General features: G+C 39.4%; 1 protein-coding gene across 1 annotated transcript; it reads left to right on the forward strand.

Moving 5' to 3' along the window:
* Positions 1-6,625: 6,625 nt before the first annotated feature.
* LOC121251112 (UDP-glucuronate:xylan alpha-glucuronosyltransferase 1-like) lies at positions 6,626-11,323 on the forward strand. The gene is made up of 5 exons (XM_041150430.1): positions 6,626-6,775; positions 7,055-7,151; positions 8,668-8,862; positions 9,217-9,845; positions 10,167-11,323. The coding sequence occupies exons 2-5, from the start codon at positions 7,087-7,089 to the stop codon at positions 11,195-11,197; spliced, it is 1,920 nt and encodes a 639-aa protein (XP_041006364.1). The 5' UTR covers positions 6,626-6,775; positions 7,055-7,086; the 3' UTR covers positions 11,198-11,323.
* Positions 11,324-18,570: the final 7,247 nt, after the last annotated feature.

The following is an 18,570-nucleotide window of genomic DNA, read 5'->3' on the forward strand; positions in this document are numbered from 1 at the left end:
GTGATCTTTCCCTGGAGCTTCAAACCCTTCTGGTTGCTCCATATAGATTTCCTCCTCCAAATCTCCATGGAGAAAGGCTGTCTTCACATCCATCTGTTCGAGTTCCAAATTCAAGCTGGCTACCAATCCGAGTATGACTCGGATTGACATCATTTTCACCACCGGGGAAAATATCTCGTCAAAGTCGATTCCCTTCTTCTGTTGGAATCCTTTGACAACCAATCTGGCCTTGTGCTTTATCAGCTTTCCTTGGCCATTTTTCTTCAGCTTGAACACCCATTTGCTCTTTAGGGCTTTCTTTCCTTCAGGAAGTTTCACCAACTCATAGGTCTGATTTTTCTGCAAAGAACTCATCTCTTCTTGCATTGCCTGCACCCATAGGCTTCTATCAGCATGAGTTTGAACTTCCTGGAAGCTCTCCGGCTCCCCCTCATCAGTAAGCAGAATATAGTCTGATTCCGGATATCTCATCGACGGAATCAGTAGGCGGCCTCTTGCCGATCTTCTTGGTTGAGTTTCATCAACCAAAGGAGGTTCATCACCATCTAACCCTTGCGGTGGTACACTAGCTGCTGGTGGAGGGGGTTCTTGCTCCCCCTGCTCAACACCCTGAGCTTCTTCTTCTGCTTCTGGATCTCGATCCTGCATATCCTCATTATCTGTGGCGAACTGTAATGGTGCAGGATGTGTATAGGAACTAAGCTCTACTGACATCGAGGAAGCTTCAGTTCCTATATGCTGGTTTTCATGGAACACAACGTCCCTACTTCTGACAATTCTCTTTGTCACTGGATCCCATAATTTGTATCCGAATTCTTCATCTCCATATCCAACAAAGATACATGGAGTTGACTTGACATCGAGCTTTTGTCTCAGCTCCTTGGATACGTGTGCAAAGGCTTTGCACCCAAACACTCTCAGGTGAGAGTAAGAGACATCTTTTCCAGACCAAACCTTTTCAGGAACTTCAAATTCCAGTGGTGCGGAAGGTGATCTGTTGATCAGGTAACAGGCAGCACGAACAGCTTCACCCCAGAATGGCTTTGGTAACTTAGCCATACTGAGCATGCATCTTGTTCTTTCAATGATGGTCCGATTCATTCTTTCGGCTACACCATTGTGCTGAGGGGTATATGGGACCGTCTTCTCATGTCGAATACCGCGATCAGCGCAGTATGCAGCGAACCTTTTGGAAACATATTCTCCTCCATTGTCCGTTCGCAGGCACTTCAACTTCTTTCCCGTCTCTCTTTCCACTAGGGTGTGGAAATTCTTAAAGTGCTCGAAGACCTGATCCTTTGACTTCAAAACATATACCCAGACCTTTCGTGAAGCATCATCAATGAATGTCACGAAATATCTGTTACCTCCCAATGACTCTTCTTCCATGGGACCACATACATCAGAGTGTACCAGACTCAACAACTCTGATCTTCTCTTCGTAGAGGAATTGAACGAGACTCTGCGTTGTTTGCCAAACAAACAGTACTCACAAGGGTTTAACGCTATTCCTTTGGCAACCTTGATGAGTGCCTTCTTCACAAGCGTATCCAACCCTTTCTCACCCATGTGTCCGAGTCTCTTGTGCCACAGATTCGGTGATGCCTCGTCTTCAGCTGCATTGAGGCTATCAGTATCAATCTTCACATGGGTCTTGTATAACGTACCGCAAATATGTCCTCGGGCGACAACCATGGCACCTTGTGACAGCTTCCAAGTGCCATTGCTGAAGTAGCTGTCATAGCCCTGTCGATCAAGGGCTGTTCCCGAAATCAGGTTGAGCCGAAGGTCAGGAATGTGTCGAACATCTTTCAACACCATGGTACAACCAACGTTGGTTTTTATCTGCACTTCGCCAACTCCCACGATCTTTGAGGAACTAGCGTTTCCCATCCTTACCGTACCAAAGTCTCCTGCTTTGTACGTAGTGAAAAATTCACTATGGGAAGTGGCATGGTATGATGCTGCTGTGTCTACCACCCATTCAACATCATGGCTTGCAACGTGCAGACACGTCTCGTCACTGGTGGAGAGTATTGCCACATCTCCCGAAAGAGTGACAAGGGTTTCACCATCTTCTTTCTTCAGCTTACTGCTTTGACCTTGCTCCCTTAAAAACTTGCGGCAGTTTTTCCTTATGTGGCCTTCTTTGCCACAATGGTAACATTTCATGTTACCCGTCTGCTGGTTCCTGCTATTGCTGGACCTTCCACGTGGTTGAGACTTCCCTCTGTTTCTGCCTCCACTTCTCCCTCTATCATCACCTCGAGGCCTTTCTCTACTCTCGGTGACAAGGACATGAGTTTGATTCATGCTTGTCTCTTTTCGTCTGGCCTCCTCATTAAATAGGGCATCCTTAACCATCGTCATGGTAAGTTTGCCATCTGGAGTAGAGTTACTGAGGGAGACCACCAGCGTCTCCCAACTATCTGGTAATGAACTAAGAAGTAGCAGGGCTTGTTCTTCATCGCCAAGATTCAGGTTGACGGATCCGAGCTGGTTAACTAGGTTTTGAAACTCGCTAGTGTGCTCGGCAACAGAGGTGTCGCTTTTCAACTTCAAGTTAACAAGCCGTCTCATCAAGAGGGCCTTGTTTCGAGCAGTCTTAGCTTGATACATATCCTCCAACTTTTTCCAGAGGCTATATGCATCTGTCTCCTGGGCCACGTGGTGAAAAACACTATGGTCAATCCATTGTCTGATCTGACCGATAGTCTTCTTGTGCATCTTTCTCCACACTTGATCCGTAACTTCATCTGGCTTTTTCCCTTCATCTTCCAAAGGGTCAGACAAATCTTTACAGTTCAATAGATCCTCCATCCGAGGCCTCCAAAGACTGTAGTTTGAGGCAGTCAGCTTTATCATGGCGCCTGATGCTGAATCCTCTATGGATTTAGACTGATTCTAAATACAAAATGCAAGTATAGGATCTTTGAAATGGAATATCGTAAAACGGACAGCACCGTTGTGTCCGGAACGCTTGATTTTGTTGGAAACGAGTCTTGTTTTGTCAAAATCGGACTCAGATAGCACAAGGAATGAGCAAAAGAACCAAAACAGGAACACTGTCGCGCGTGCAGCACGTGGCGCGACTAACAGCGCGTAGGCGCGTGTTATTCACGCGCCAGAACCTCACTGGAGCGCGTGGAACGCGTAGGCGCGTGTATATCACGCGCTCTCTCTGGGTCAATGGAATGTCAGGAGCGTGAACTTCAGGCGCAAGGGCCTCTCTGGAGCGCGTGCGGCGCGTGCCGAGAGTGGGTCTCACGCGCTCGTGCCTCTCCTGGGCGCGTGTAGCGCGTGTCGAGAGTGGACTCACTCTCCGATCTTCAGACGGCGCGTGGGGAAGCGTGCGGCGTCCTTCTGGCCTCTGGTTTTCACCGTTTTTCTTGTCTCGATGAGACGAACACAGTAGTATGCTCAAATTTAAAAACTGAGCTACACACTAAAAACGAGTTTTTTGAAAAAAAACTCTTCCCAGCAATAGCTCTGATACCACTTGTTGGGGAACTCAACACAGCGGAAGGGATAAAAACGGTAATAAAAGAGTACAATCTACGCACTCAGTGACACCAAGAATTTAACGTGGTTCGGCAACTGCCTACATCCACAGAAAAGAGCTTCACTATTAAATAGTGGTACACAAAAAAATATTACAGAGGAGGAGGATCACACTCCACTCAACTCAACTCTCTTCTTTTCTCTCAGAGCTCTCCAGGCTCTCTCTCTTTTCTCTTCTTGGGTGTTGATTGAAGCTCTCGCATGGAGCTTCAATTTATAGGCGACGATTGTGTATGAATGCATTTAATTTTGCATTCATTTGCTGAACGTTGGGGCGTTGAGCGTTGGGGAGATGAGTGCTGAGCAGTCAACAATAACTGCTCAGGGCATGGACTTCAACAAATTGATCACCATCGATCTAGCGGTACGTACTGATCATCATCATCTTGTAATCTAGTAAATGACGGCTTAATTAATTAGTTGATTCAGTCATCAGATAATATATATCATGATCATAAAGAAGATGCATGCAAGAATTAATTACAATACGATATTGTTTCTGGTTAACTAGGCAACTTTTAGCTAGCTAGCTAGCTGCATTCAGCAGCTGGAATATCTTTTATTATACTTTTTATTTATTGTTGAGACACAGTAATCAAGCGGTCCAAATCTGGTGCATATATATATATCATGCCTGTTGCATGCATCTTAATCATGAAAAAGTAGTATAACTTGCATAAGTACTACTGGTCAAAAAAGCTCTTCCTTCATTTGCTTTCTTAAGTATATATATCACGAACCGGGACAGGTGATCAACATGGATCTATATATCTGGTCATGATTTAGAGCTATCAAGATCCAGAACCATGCAAGCCGACTGCATGCTGCTGCCTTTCGGTTGCTTTGCTTCCAATACAAATATACAAACAGCATCACGTCTCTCTCTCTCTCTCTCTCTATATATATATATATATTTTTTTTTTTTTTATGAAGAGCCGAGAATCATCTGTCCACGGTGATCCCGTCCCGATTATATTAATAAATCCTCACTATATATATATATATATATATATATATTGAAGCAGCAGTACTATTCTTAATTGTGTAGCTTAATTTAGAAATAGGAAATTAAAGTAGTTTTACATATACATAGATAGTATATTCAGTATCGACTAGAAAACATTTCTTCGGAAATCAAACACTGTACATAACATGGAATACAGTACAACTGCGTGGGATGGAGATGGAGTAACAGAGAGAGATACGTAGCGACGGGTGCACTACTAATTGATCTATCATACAAAACACTACTGATCTCCATCACCGCCCTGTTTAAAATCATGATATCTACATGTCATGTGCAGTTGTGGTACTGCCACGTGTACTGCTTCTGCCTTCTGCAGATCACTTTGATGGTAAATTATAAAAGGATTTTTCTTGACTTGTTAGGGACCCAAGACGAACCCTTAGCGCCATGATTGCATGCAACTTTGCTAAGCCTTTTACAATTTACAGTACTACCACTACTGCATTTGCTTTTATACAATGGATTTAACTTTTTTTTAATGGATATAACTTGAATGCAAAGATCAATGATATATATATATATATATATATATATATATATATAACATGAACATGAATAATTCGTGAGCGATAATTAGTTGGTAAATTTATTGTTTTAATTACCTTGTTATTGGGGTTTTGACCAACTTAATTATTGCTAATGCATGCCTTGTGTTTGGAGGCATGGGTTGTTGAAGTGGACGTTAAACCTATATCATCACTTGTAGAATTAATAACATTGCTTATGCAATAAGAAAATTGTCGAATTAATCATCAAAATGCTGTGAATTAACCAGTTAGGTGTTCATCAACATGTTGAAATAAGGATTCAACTTCGTCATTAAGATGAAACATATACATGGAAAATCATTTTAATGAAAAAAACGAAACAAAACAAAAAGAATATATAATAGGATAACACCTACTCCTTACCTAGCTAAGGCAACAAAAAACATTCTATGAAACAACGTAGAAACCAAGAGACTGCTTTTTCAAGGAAAATAAATTTGAGAGAGAGAGAGAGAGAGAGAGAGAGAGAGAGAGAGAGAGATTTCAATTTATAATTAGTTGGCGACTCAATTTATAAGTACTGGATCTGAACGGAGAGAACAAAGCTGGCCGGGATGCAAACCAACGAAAGGAGAAGGCCTCTACTGTGTTCATGATAGTATAGTAGTACTTACAGTACTTCGATCAAAGATGACTAGTAATTCCATCGATTGAGTTAAGAGTCAGACTTCACTTTTTGGAGTTTTAATTCTAATAATTACTTGAAAATGATCATTAATTTCCCTATCTGGTTAGTAAGACGGGACACTTGCACCTTTACTCCAAACCCAAATCAATATTCAGTAAACCAAGTGTTTTCATCGACCTAATCTGACACTTGGTAACCACACCATTTGATAGATTGGTGGCAACTTCTTTTTCGTGTTCTCTCTCGTATTCAAAGAATATTAAAAAAATAATTTGTAAGTCTCAAATGTACAAATCTAGCGTAGGTCTTTTTTGCAGACTATCCGCTTGAAGATTTGTATGTTGAGCACATTTTTTTTACTTTTCTCTTAAAAAATGCATGGTTAATTTCTTTGTTTAAGGGTACCCATCAGTGACATCGACATGAGGTCTAACTTGTAATGTTGCACAGCACTCGTTCTAAGTCATTTCTTGGCACTGCAAAAGCATTAAAATTGCATATATAATCAGGCAGAAAAAAAAAAATTGCATAAAGAAACTACCATACCAAATCCAATGCAGAACTATTCGTCACGATTATTTTGAGCAGCAAGAGGGACAGATCTTTTTACCTAAAGGATCTTGTTATTACATTCACATAAAATTCCAACATACCATATGATGTATGTACTTAGTTCTTGGAAATTGATCAGGATGATCTTTACCCTCAGTAAACTTGCCAAACAAAGTGAAGCCCTTGAATTCCCACGGTCCAAACAGGACTAAAGTAATGAAAGTAAGGAGAAAGTGAAGAAAGAGAAGTTAAATATAAAAATATCGAGCCAAAAAATGAGAAGAAAAAAAAGACATGGAAAAGTAGGTGGCAGACCAAAATAAAACAAAAATCAAAATTCTTGTAGATAGAAAATTCAAATGGACGTTACTCTGTCTATATTGACTCTGCTGCCTTGCTATGCTCAATCAACCTCCCTCAACAATCTTTTCATACATCAAACTTCCAAATATCGGTCTGGTATATATGCTCTATCTCTCTCTCTCCCTCTCTCTCTCAAATGCATTCTACATCTTAGTGGCAAAGAGTGCTTCATAACTCCGATATCTGGGTTGTAGGATTTGGTTTCTGGGTTTCTTGATCTAAAGTAGGATAGCTGCTTGGATGTCATTTCTTACAAAAACATTAAGAAAATCTGTTTCTCCCTCCCTTATTGTTTCTGAATCCTGAGTTGCGTGTTATAATAACTCGACCACTTCTTGCATAACCGTTTCATGTATAACCACTTCTTGTGGACAGATGTTGCAGTCTTCTTTGTCTGATAGATCAGTATGAGAGGAGCAATGGGTACTTCCACAAGTGCTGCTGAGTCTCGACATCGTTTATCTGCATCAATGTGAGTTTCTTCTTTTCTTGAAATCTGAGTTGGGTTCAATGATTACAGACATCTTGATATGGCCCTCTCAAACCATCAAGTGCCTGCCTGCATTATTATTATTATTCTCACTTCTTTAATAGAATCATTGTATTTAATCCTCATATTAGGGGTGAGAAAATCCTCAGTACATCACTACCTCCAACAAATGCAATTTACAAGTGCTTACATTAAGGACACTGCATCTTTTTTTTTTTATCATGAAATTCCTTATAGTTGCTGTAGTTGCAGCTTCTATTCCGAGTTCTGATTTTCATTTATCAAGAATTAATCTGATGTGAGTTCTTGAAAGGATTTTCTATATGAAATATCTCATTGAGAGTTCTCCCCAGAAGGACCCCATCAATTAGCCAATTTCAAGAACTACCTATCAAAAAATTAGCTAATTGCAAGAACCCAAATTAGCTAATTTCTTTCTATCAGTATATATAATTGTCATATATTTTTAGTTAATATAAATATGTAGTCTACTGATAACAATGATAAATTGATCATCTGTTGTAAGGCATCCTATAAAACTAGAAACCGCATATTTGTGACATCTTTCAGAAATTATTTGACGAGCACAAAAGCAGTCCTTATAAGACAGGCAAGACAATGGAAAAGAGAGGTTGTTGAGTAAAGCAGAAGCACAGGGACCAAGTACCAACCACAGAAACATAAAAGAGAAATTTGTATTCGAGAAGGATATATATGCACATACACGTGTATGTACACACAGACATGAAAGAAGGTGAGAACTGGGTAATAAAAACGAGTATTTGAGCAGACCATTTGAAGGTGTTGCGTCCTTCATAAAGGTTCAATGAAATGTACAAACTCAAAACAGAGTCAAATTGATTCCAACTCCATGCCAAAGCATGTAGACCCGTGCATGAACTAGGTAGGTTAAGGTCATTTCAGAAGTTCCAACTGGATTGAACAGCCTTGGTGACACATTCCTCAAATCTTGTTGCTTAATCGGCCTTTTCTTGTCATTACCTTTTTCTTATGAATCAAAATGCTGACATTCGATCATATGATATCGCTTCTGTAGGGGGTTAGGTGAAGACTCAACTCGGTGTTTGTTCTAAGTAGTTGTCAATTGCCTATCGTTTCTACTATCTTCGAGTTGTTCCTTTTCCTTTTGATAATACAAGCAGTTAATATATATATATATATATATATATATATATATATATATATATTATCATTTTAATTTCATATCAATGTCATTCTGTCAGCAAGTTGTTCCTTTTGGTTACCCAGAAAGGGATAACATGAAAGTTGTATCATATGTTGATTTTGGCCTCTGAAAAAGTAAACCACTGATATCTTCTACTGATTAAATTGACACATCTACTGGAAGCTACAACAATGCAAGTTCCTGTTCTTGATAGATTTTTTCTTCAAGCATGTTATTCTTTCTAATTTATTTACTAGTCTGTTCTTTTCTTTTGTTTACTAATTTTGTTATTAAATTTCCAACTTGGCACAGTGAAGACGTATACAAAAGAAGATTTCCAAAGAGCAAAGCTAAGCCTTTACATATATCCATTCAAGATAGAAGTTCAAGATGCAAGTTTTCTCTGCTGAAACTTGTCCTCCTAGTTATCGTATCTGGAGCATTTGTAAAACTCCTACACTCTCCAGACGTTTACAACAGCAATGGGCTAGCACATTCTGGTTCTAGGTATATGTAATCTTACATTATTGATGGCACTGCTTTTGATATTTTGAAGTTTTGCTTTATGACAATTTTTCCATTTGGCAACGGACAAGAGCCAGGGCATTTACAAGAAAACAATTTCCATGGGGTTAGTGGGGGAATTTATGGGCAGCATGCCGCAAATTGTAGGTTTTTTTTAGTAAAATTCTTGCTGCATTCTGTAAAATGTAGGCTTGTTGGAATCATCCCCTGCAAATGCAATTAGCTTTCCTTTCATTCCTGTTAATCACCTATTCACCTGCTTTTCATACTGTGAAACTACATTGCAGGAAAAATTATAACATTTCCAACTTCAATTTTAACATTTAAGCAATGCAGGTCAAGTTTTGTGGACAGGTGGATATGGGGTGGTCAAGATCCTCGCTATCGATCAAATCTAGACATTGAATGGGATGACATTATGAAAGTTCTGGAAAAGGTGACTGAGAATCATGAAAAATGGGGAATCGGTCTTGTAAACTTCAATAACCGTGAAATCGATCATTGGAAGCAGCTTATTCCTGATGCCAAACACATTGTTCTGCACTTGGACTACGCTGCAAAAAATGTGACATGGGCTTCCTTATATCCAGAATGGATTGATGAGGAAGAAGAAACTGAAGTACCCATTTGCCCATCTCTACCAAAGATTGATGCCACAGGAATCCGACTTAATCTTATAGCTGTTAAGCTTCCTTGTCGGAACGAGGGGAATTGGTCCAGAGATGTAGGTCGGCTGCACTTGCAGCTTGCAGCTGCTGATCTAGCAGCCTCCTTCAAAGGCTTGTATCCAGTGCATTTGCTTTTCATTACCAAGTGCTTCCCTATACCAAATCTGTTTACTTGCAAGGAACTTGTTGCACATCAAGGGAATGCATGGCTATACAAACCAGGCCTGCATGCACTAAGAGAAAAAGTCCATCTCCCAGTAGGCTCTTGCGAACTTGCACTTCCTCTCAGGGGCAATGGTCAGTCATACCTCAAAATTTTAACAAGATGTACAATACAATTGTTGCCACCATCTCTCTAAATCATAACCTATTGTTTTTAGAAGAACTAATGAACATCAAGGCACGCACTCGATTGAATTTAATAGAAAATAGCAGTTTTGAAGTGTTGATTTTGCTTTAAAAACTCAGACACTATGACATGCTACCAGCTCGCTAGTAAGTTATTGATTTCTTTGTGAATTGTATGAGATGCTTCAAATTCTACCTGGTAATGTATGGTTCTTCCATCTTGCATAGCAATTTGTTGATAGAAATCTAATACAATTCCTTCAAATACAGAGCTGATTTACTCAAGAAATATGCACCGAGAAGCATATGCAACGATTCTACATTCAGCTCATGTTTATGTTTGTGGAGCCATTGCTGCTGCCCAGAGCATCCGCATGTCTGGCTCCACAAGAGACCTTGTCATACTTGTGGATGAAACGATCAGTGCCTATCACAGAAGTGGACTTGAAGCTGCAGGTTGGAAGATCAAGACAATCCAGAGGATCAGGAACCCAAAAGCTGAGAAAGATGCCTATAACGAATGGAATTACAGCAAGTTCCGGTTATGGCAGTTAACAGATTATGACAAGATCATTTTCATCGATGCTGATTTGCTCATACTCAGAAACATTGATTTCTTATTTGGGATGCCAGAAATTTCTGCAACGGGGAACAATGGCACACTCTTTAACTCCGGTGTCATGGTTGTTGAGCCTTCAAACTGCACTTTCCAGCTTTTGATGGATCACATCAATGAGATTGAGTCGTATAATGGGGGGGACCAAGGATACTTGAATGAGATTTTCACATGGTGGCATAGGATTCCAAAACACATGAATTTCTTGAAGCATTTCTGGGTTGGTGACGAGGAAGAAGTTAAGGAGATGAAAACTAAACTCTTTGGCTCCGAGCCTCCAATTCTCTATGTCCTTCACTATCTGGGAGTGAAGCCATGGCTGTGCTTCCGTGATTATGATTGTAATTGGAATGTTGATATATTCCAAGAATTTGCAAGTGACGTTGCACATGAAAGGTGGTGGAAAGTACATGATGCAATGCCTGTGCTATTGCAGCAGTTCTGCCTCTTGAGATCAAAGCAAAAGGCGCAGCTAGAATGGGACCGTATGCAAGCCGAGAAAGCAAACTACACAGACGGGCATTGGAACATTAAAGTTAGAGATCGACGTTTAAAGAAATGCATAGACAATATCTGCTCCTGGAAGAACATGTTGAAGCACTGGGGTGAGACAAATTGGACAGATGACGCGTCTTTTACTCCAACACCACCTGCAATTTCTACTGCATCTCTCCCTGTCGTGTGAATCCTGGGCTCTCTTTTGGCCCGGAAACTTGTTCCTTCAGTTTCTATTTCCTCACTGTTTTCATGCCTTCTCTTTGTAGGTGACATAGTTTCCAAGAAGGGGTTCATTTTTTCCCCACCTTTTAAAGGCCCAAAAGTGCTTGAGATCCATTCTTTACTCTGGGTACCGTAAACATCATCACCTCACCTCTTATAGAATCGATCCATTTACAGTTACATGCATGTTTGTACCCAAATTGCCTGTCGTGATAAGAGAACTTTCTGATTTTACACTATCTATATGTAATGCCCCGATCTCGGATGGGTCGGGAGTTACTCTGTGTCACTTAAAAAATCATAAATCACACTTTAGATATAAAATCTAACTCCTTAATTACTCATAAATGTAATGCCCCAAACCCAGTTGGCCTGGAGAATTACTACCTGACACTTAAGAACATGTTTTCCAACACAACTAAAATAAAACTCCAAAACTTTATTAGCAAAACTCAATCTCAAGTACTCTAAATAACCACATTGAAACTCTACAAAGTTATTACTGCAGCAAAATAAGCTAAGGAGTCCAAAATCTCCCGGTAGTCATAACAAACCAAACTAATAACTTCAAAAGTCTTACTAAACTCAAGCCCAAGATATAATTAAATCTAAAAGACATAAGACATCAGAATTCCTTCTTCTAACATCCTCTCTCAGCTTAATCATGCTCACCAATCTAATCTAGGTCCTCAGTTGGACTCTTCACATCATCTGAAAAATATTATGAAGATAGGGAGTGAGTTATCAACAACTCAGTAAGCAGAAATCATATGCTAGCGTGTAAACATAAGCATTTACAAAGTAGAGCATGCAGAACAAAATATTTTCCAGAGTTATCATGCAGAACAGAACATATTTTCAAAAGTAACAGAGCGATGATTTTAGGACAAGTAAAACTCATTGTGCTTTGGCATAACATAAACTGAGTATCATCATCAGATCAAAATAGAGCATTAAACAGAGCAGAGACCATGTTTCACCCCTGTGGTAGGGTTGTGCTAACTCCGGTGGCCAAACCAGGCAGAGACAAAGGTGAAATCTTTCCTTTATTCTTCTCGGAGCCCCGAGTGTGCACACAGGAAAGACCACAATAAAACCACTTTGTTTCCAAAGTGGGTGCACTCAGAGACAGAGAAGTTGGTACCAACCCAAACAGAGCAGAGCATAACAGAGTAGAGCAGAGACAGAGTCAGATACGAAAACCAGTACACCATGCCAAAGGTTTTCAGATGTTATATCAAAATAATACAGAGTATCAAAACAGAATCAGACAGTTTACATACACTGAACACAAAATATCTTTTCAAATAAATGCACACCTTTTCATATTCTCAATATGGCTCATTTTTCAGATTTCAGAAATCACATACAGAATTTAGCTCATGTCTACACAATGCATGTCAGAACATATTTTTCTCTTTTTCGTACAGATTTCATGAGTATGCAAATAAACGACCGAGGTTGGTTTTGTTTTTCCCAAATTCTCATTTCACCACAAAAATATGTAAAGTTTTCATAAAATAACCTCAGTCTCAAATAATTCGTGTAAGGTTTAGCATAGGAACCCCGCTTACCTGACTCCTGCAGCGCATTATCTGACTTGAATACGGTCTCTATCCGTCTCGTCACCTATTCATAAAAATAATATAAACTAAATATTAAAATCCAACAACACAAAATTGGTCTAGACAACTTAATACCCAATTTCTAGACCATAATTCAGTAAGTTTAATCAAACTCAATCAGCCAAATAATAATCCGGACAGCCCACACTTCGACCCAAAATATTCTATACCAATCTCAATATTGTCCAATACAAGCATCAAAACCAATGTCAACTCAAATTCCAATAACTCACACTTATTCCTACAGTTCGCAGTCCCAAACAATTACTAACAATTTAATCAGGACGACACTACACACTACTCTCTCTCCGTTCACAACTCCACAACAGGAAAAAAAATATCTCAACACTTCTAGATGTTAAAAGGCCGCAACAAGCCCTTCTAAACATTTCCAATACATCAAACCAATAATCCAAAAATATATCGTCACTTCCTAAAAATCATCAATATTCACCATGACCAATGTCAAACTCAAAACACCAATATTTAAACCCGAAACAGCTAACAAATTTCATAGCATAAACCAATCTCACACAAACAACTCCATCATCCAATCTAACCGATCCCCTTACTCCTCGGACTCAGTCCGGTACCACCAATAAATTAACAGTAAATATGAATTAGAGCATAAATACATTTAAATCTCAAAAGTTCTTTGGGAAAAATACTTACAATGCTATAATATAATTTTTGAGAGATCACGGAGGTGCTAGAAGCGGCAACGCAGCAACAAAACAGTGCCAAAAGCACTGTGGCCGTGGGTCTCAAAAACTCACTTTTGAACGGGTGTAAACGAAGACTCGAGATTGATAGGGTAGGGTTTAGGGATGTCGGTGAAGATAGTGGTGGTGGTGGTTGGCCGTGGGTAGCAGTGCAATAGGCGGTTGAAGTGTAAAAATACCCAAAATGAAAATGTTGATGGTCGGGCTTCACCGGTGACAGATCGGAGGTGGGGTTGGGTCCATTAGGTTGCTAGAAGATCGAGGATGATGTGGTGAGAAGATGGTGGCCGGGGGTGGCGCGACGGCGGCGCAGCGGCGCAAGGAGTGCCGCGGCTTGGTGATGCGCGTGGGAGCTAACGGCGGCTCGGTTGGGGCTGAGATTACAGGGGGTGGTCGCTGGTGGCTGTGAAGGACAGTGGGCCGGGCAGTGTCACGCACGGCAGCGCGAGGCGGCGGGGCTGGGTGGAAGAAGAAACGGACGGAGAGAGAAAGGGGGAGAGTCGTGCGGCGCACGGGAGAGGAGAGGAGAAAAAGAAAAGAAAAAGGAGAAGAAAAAAAAAGAAAAAGAAAAGAGGAAAGAGAAAATGTAGGGAAAGAAATGAGGTACAATCCTCATATCTTGGGTCATAAAAACGATCCAACGGAAACGATTTTAACACAGCAAGTAAAATAAAATAATTCAAATGCAGTGATTAAAATGAAAATAAATAATTAAACCCCACAACAAGTTAATTTAATTTGAGAAGAAATTTAAACGCATAAAAATAATTAATTTAGAGAAAGCACTTCAAAAATAATTTTCGTAAACTAAAAATCATAAAAATAACACAACTAAAAATCCAACAATTTTAAAACAAGAGAATAAATTTTAAATTAATAACAAATAATCTTTCAATTAAAAAAATACACTAAAATACGGGGTGTTACAATAAACCTCATTGTTTTAAACAATATACTCCAAAATAGTTAACTAAGAATACGACGGTCTAAAAAAAAATGCCAACTTTTCCAAAGTACTAAGTCTACAGAGCAAAACAAAGCTATTAAATAAAATTCTCCAACAATAAGTGCCCACTTTGTATTAATACACTATGCTCACATAGGCTTACCCATGTTTCCTATTCTTGAACTTTCGTTGAAGTATCCAAAAGATCTAAAAAATATTGTGAAGATAAGGGTGACTTATCAACAATTCAGTAAGTAGAGGACATATATTAGCATGCAAACATGAGCATTTATAGAGTACAGTATGTAGAACAAAATATTTTTCAGAGTTATCATGCAGAACAAAACATGTTTTTAAACGTAATAGAGTGATGATTTTAAGACATAAAATCCAAAGTACTTTGGTATAACATAACCTGAGCATCATCATCACATCAAAACAGAGCATCTTACATAGCAGAGACCATGTTCCACCCCGTGGTAGGGTTGTGCTATCCCCAGTAGCCAAACCGGACAGAGACAGAGGTGAAATCGTTCTCTTATTACTCTCGAAGTCCCGAGTGTGCACATAGGAAAGACCACATAAAACCACTTTGTTTTCAAAGTGGGTGCACTCAGAGACAGAGAAGTTGGTACCAACCCAAACAAAGCAGAGTAGAGCATAACATAGTAGAGTAGAGACAGAGTCATATACAAAATCAGTACACCATACCAAAGGTTTTCAAATGCCATATTAAAACAAAACAAAGTACCAAAACATATTCAGATTATTCTCACATACTAAAAAAAAATCGGAACACCTTTCTAAATCAATGCAAAATTTTTCAGATTTTCAATATCACTCTTTTTCGAAATTTCAAAGACAATCATGACAAAATATAGATCATGTCTATACAATGAATGTCAGAAAATATTTTTATTTTTCATATAGATTTCATGAGTAATGCAAATAAGCGACCGATGTTGATTTTTCCCAAGTTCTCATTTCATCACAAAATATGCAAAATTTTCAAAAAGTTAACCTCAGTCTCAATAATTCTTGTAAAGCATAGCGTAGGAACCCTGCTTACTTGGACTTTTAGCTTTTTCATAATTTCTCCACAACAATACTGAACGAAAATCAATCGTCACCTATAAAAAATAATTATATAATTTCTATAAATATCCAAAATTATCACATTTTTCAATACTTGAACTTGAGACGCTAAGTAACCTATTTTCCTAAAAATCTAAATTTCTCGAAACCATAAAATATCATCCAATCTCATATGAATCGATTTTCACTCAATTTCCAACGAAGACAAACTCTAAATTCTTTAGACCTTAATACCAACTGCCATTTAAAAACCTTAACTATTTTATGCCAAAAAACTTTTGGACTAAAATAAAGTGAGAAGAAACTCACATAAAATAATATACAAATTTTCTGTAATTATCTTGAAACCCATCGTAAAATCATGTCCAAAATGGAACCATCCTAATGACAAGGGAGTTTTGGAAAATAACTCATAAATATGCATGGGCTTTTGGGAAAAATATGGAAACAGAAGGAATATGAAATTATGAAAACTACCGGACCAAAACCATGCTACAAAGGGGTGTCCCAAACTCACCGAGAGAGAGGGAGAGTCGCGACGGCTGATGAACTGGGTGGAGATCGAAGGTGGTAGGCACGGCGGCACAGAACTGTGAGAGAGATAGATTTGATGGGAGAAAGAGAACAGAGAGTGAGAAAGAGAAAGCACCACGGCGTGAGGGAAAGATGTTACCGAGAGGGAGGGTGGTGACTTGAGGTGGCGATAGTGCAGTACGGTAGTGATGGCGTGGAGGAGGTTGGCGGTGTAAGGTGGTTGATTGCCTATGGTGACCTCCAACGATGCTATGTTTTTTAGAAGTAAAACAGAGTTTCATATGGTGGCTAAGCAAACTGTTTTGGTTGTCAATGGAGGGACACGAGCATGGAGTTGGGCAAAAGAAAGGTGACTTCTGTCCTGCAAGGGAGGTCTCATCACATTGCTCAAGCTATTGTGCTGTGAGGTGGAGGCCATATGTGTGTGCTAGTGGTGTAGGGGTGATGCTGTGGGGTGGCTAGGTTCACAGTTTGCCAAAAAGCTAGTGGTGCTCGTGGTTCTTTGGTGCAGGGTGGCAACGGTGCAGTGGTTGGCTTCTATTTTGCTTCAGGGTGGTGAGGGCTGAGTAGTGGTTTGGGCACGGTGATTTGGGTGGTGTAATGGATTCGTCGATTGAGTTGGCGAATAAGGGATGAACATGCCGTTGGTTGCTCGACAGGGAGAATGGAAGTCAGCAAGCGTGTAATGGAGGGATCATCTCTATATACATGCGTGAGAAGACTAGCGGTTTCGAGGTTGATGTTTTGGAAGTTATAGTATCGGTGAGAGAAAAATCAGGAGATGATGAGAAGAGAGATCTGGACATGGAAGTGGGGAGAATATGGAAAGAATTTGAAAACTGAAAGTAAGAGAACTTACAAACCTAAACGACGCCGTTTGGCACCTCCGTTGGTATGGGTATTACACTATAACTCATAAAATTTTATCCAATCTGGCATTGAATGACACAAGAAGTTCTAAAATAATTTAAAAGGGGGTGTCAATAAGTCATCTTAGATTTTTAAAAGTCTACAACCTTTGATCATCTTCTTTTTCACGATACCAATCCATGATATGAGATTGGGAATTGCCATGAATTTTAATGTCAGCTTGATTAAAAGGCATCCAAAGAGCCACTGTCGAATTAATGCTATTAACTATGGTGCAGCGCGCAGGCATTGCAGAAGCCTAGGCTAATGTGCTAACTTGTAAAGTTTATGCAGAAGTGGTTGGAAAACTTGATCCATTGATAATTATAATCTGCCACAAGAGTTTAAACAATTGAAACCACAGAGCCGTTGACCATCTCATGATAGGTGGAAATTCTACCTACCTCCTCCCTGTTTTGTATCTTTAGTTGAGGTAATTTCCCTCATGGTTTGATGGTTAAAGCTACAGTCGCTTCTTTTATAAGCATTTTAGCAAACCTCAGGAGACATGAAATTGGTTTATCTCGCACCGTGTCAAGAGTATGAGGGTTGTCCAACAGACAAAATGTCATGCTACATAACAAATTGTTTCTTCCCACGTCATTCCACAACTGTAAATATCATTTTTAAAAAATCTGAGTCTTAAGTGCAGCTCAAAGTTTGATTGGTTTTATTTTTTTAAAAGTAGTATTAGATACAATTTTAAGATATGTAAGTACCACACACTCTCTTTAAAAAAAAAAAAAAAGGATCCGTCGTTAAAAAAATTAATTTTTTTATGTGAGATCTAAATTTATTCATATTTTTTTAAAAAAATACATAGAACTTGCAAACACTAGAGAGTGCAAATATCATTTGTACATAACTACAACCATCTACCTCAGACTAACAACCACAAAGTATCAACAATCACCGCAGCACAGCTGCACAACACAATACAAGTTGTTGCCCCTAAAAAATAGCTCATTGTTTAGACAGCTACCAAAGCCATCAACCGCTGTAACCATTCTCTTGGAGTTTGGATCTAGAAAATACTTGACAGGATCCTTCTGATCTATTTTTTTAGGATTTGTTTTCCTTCTTTTATGTAGCTTTGTCAAATTTGTCTCAAGGCTTTTGTTAAGATTCTACCCCGCTATTGGTTTACATTTTTTTTTTTTATGATATTGCCATTGTATAATGCTAAGAACAACGACAATAATAATAATTAGTAGAGGGTGAGGCATATGAAACATTTAGAAAAAGGTGCGAGCCTTTTCTCCAATCTCTTTCCAGAGGTCATTTTCTCTCTACCCAACCGTTGGCATCCTTCCATTTCCTCCGTCTAGAGGAGGGTTGGAGCTTCGGCTCCTCCCTCCCTCCTCTTGTTTGACCAATCCTGGAGCTGTCTATAGAGTTTTTTTTCCCTGCCCATAGCATCAAGATGTGCCGATCTACTACCTACTAGCCACCTACGACTACCACACGCCTCACCAGCTGTCGATCTGTCAGAAGGTCGAAAAACTGC

This window comes from Juglans microcarpa x Juglans regia, chromosome 2D (assembly GCF_004785595.1).
Source record: "Juglans microcarpa x Juglans regia isolate MS1-56 chromosome 2D, Jm3101_v1.0, whole genome shotgun sequence".
NCBI lineage: Eukaryota > Viridiplantae > Streptophyta > Magnoliopsida > Fagales > Juglandaceae > Juglans > Juglans microcarpa x Juglans regia.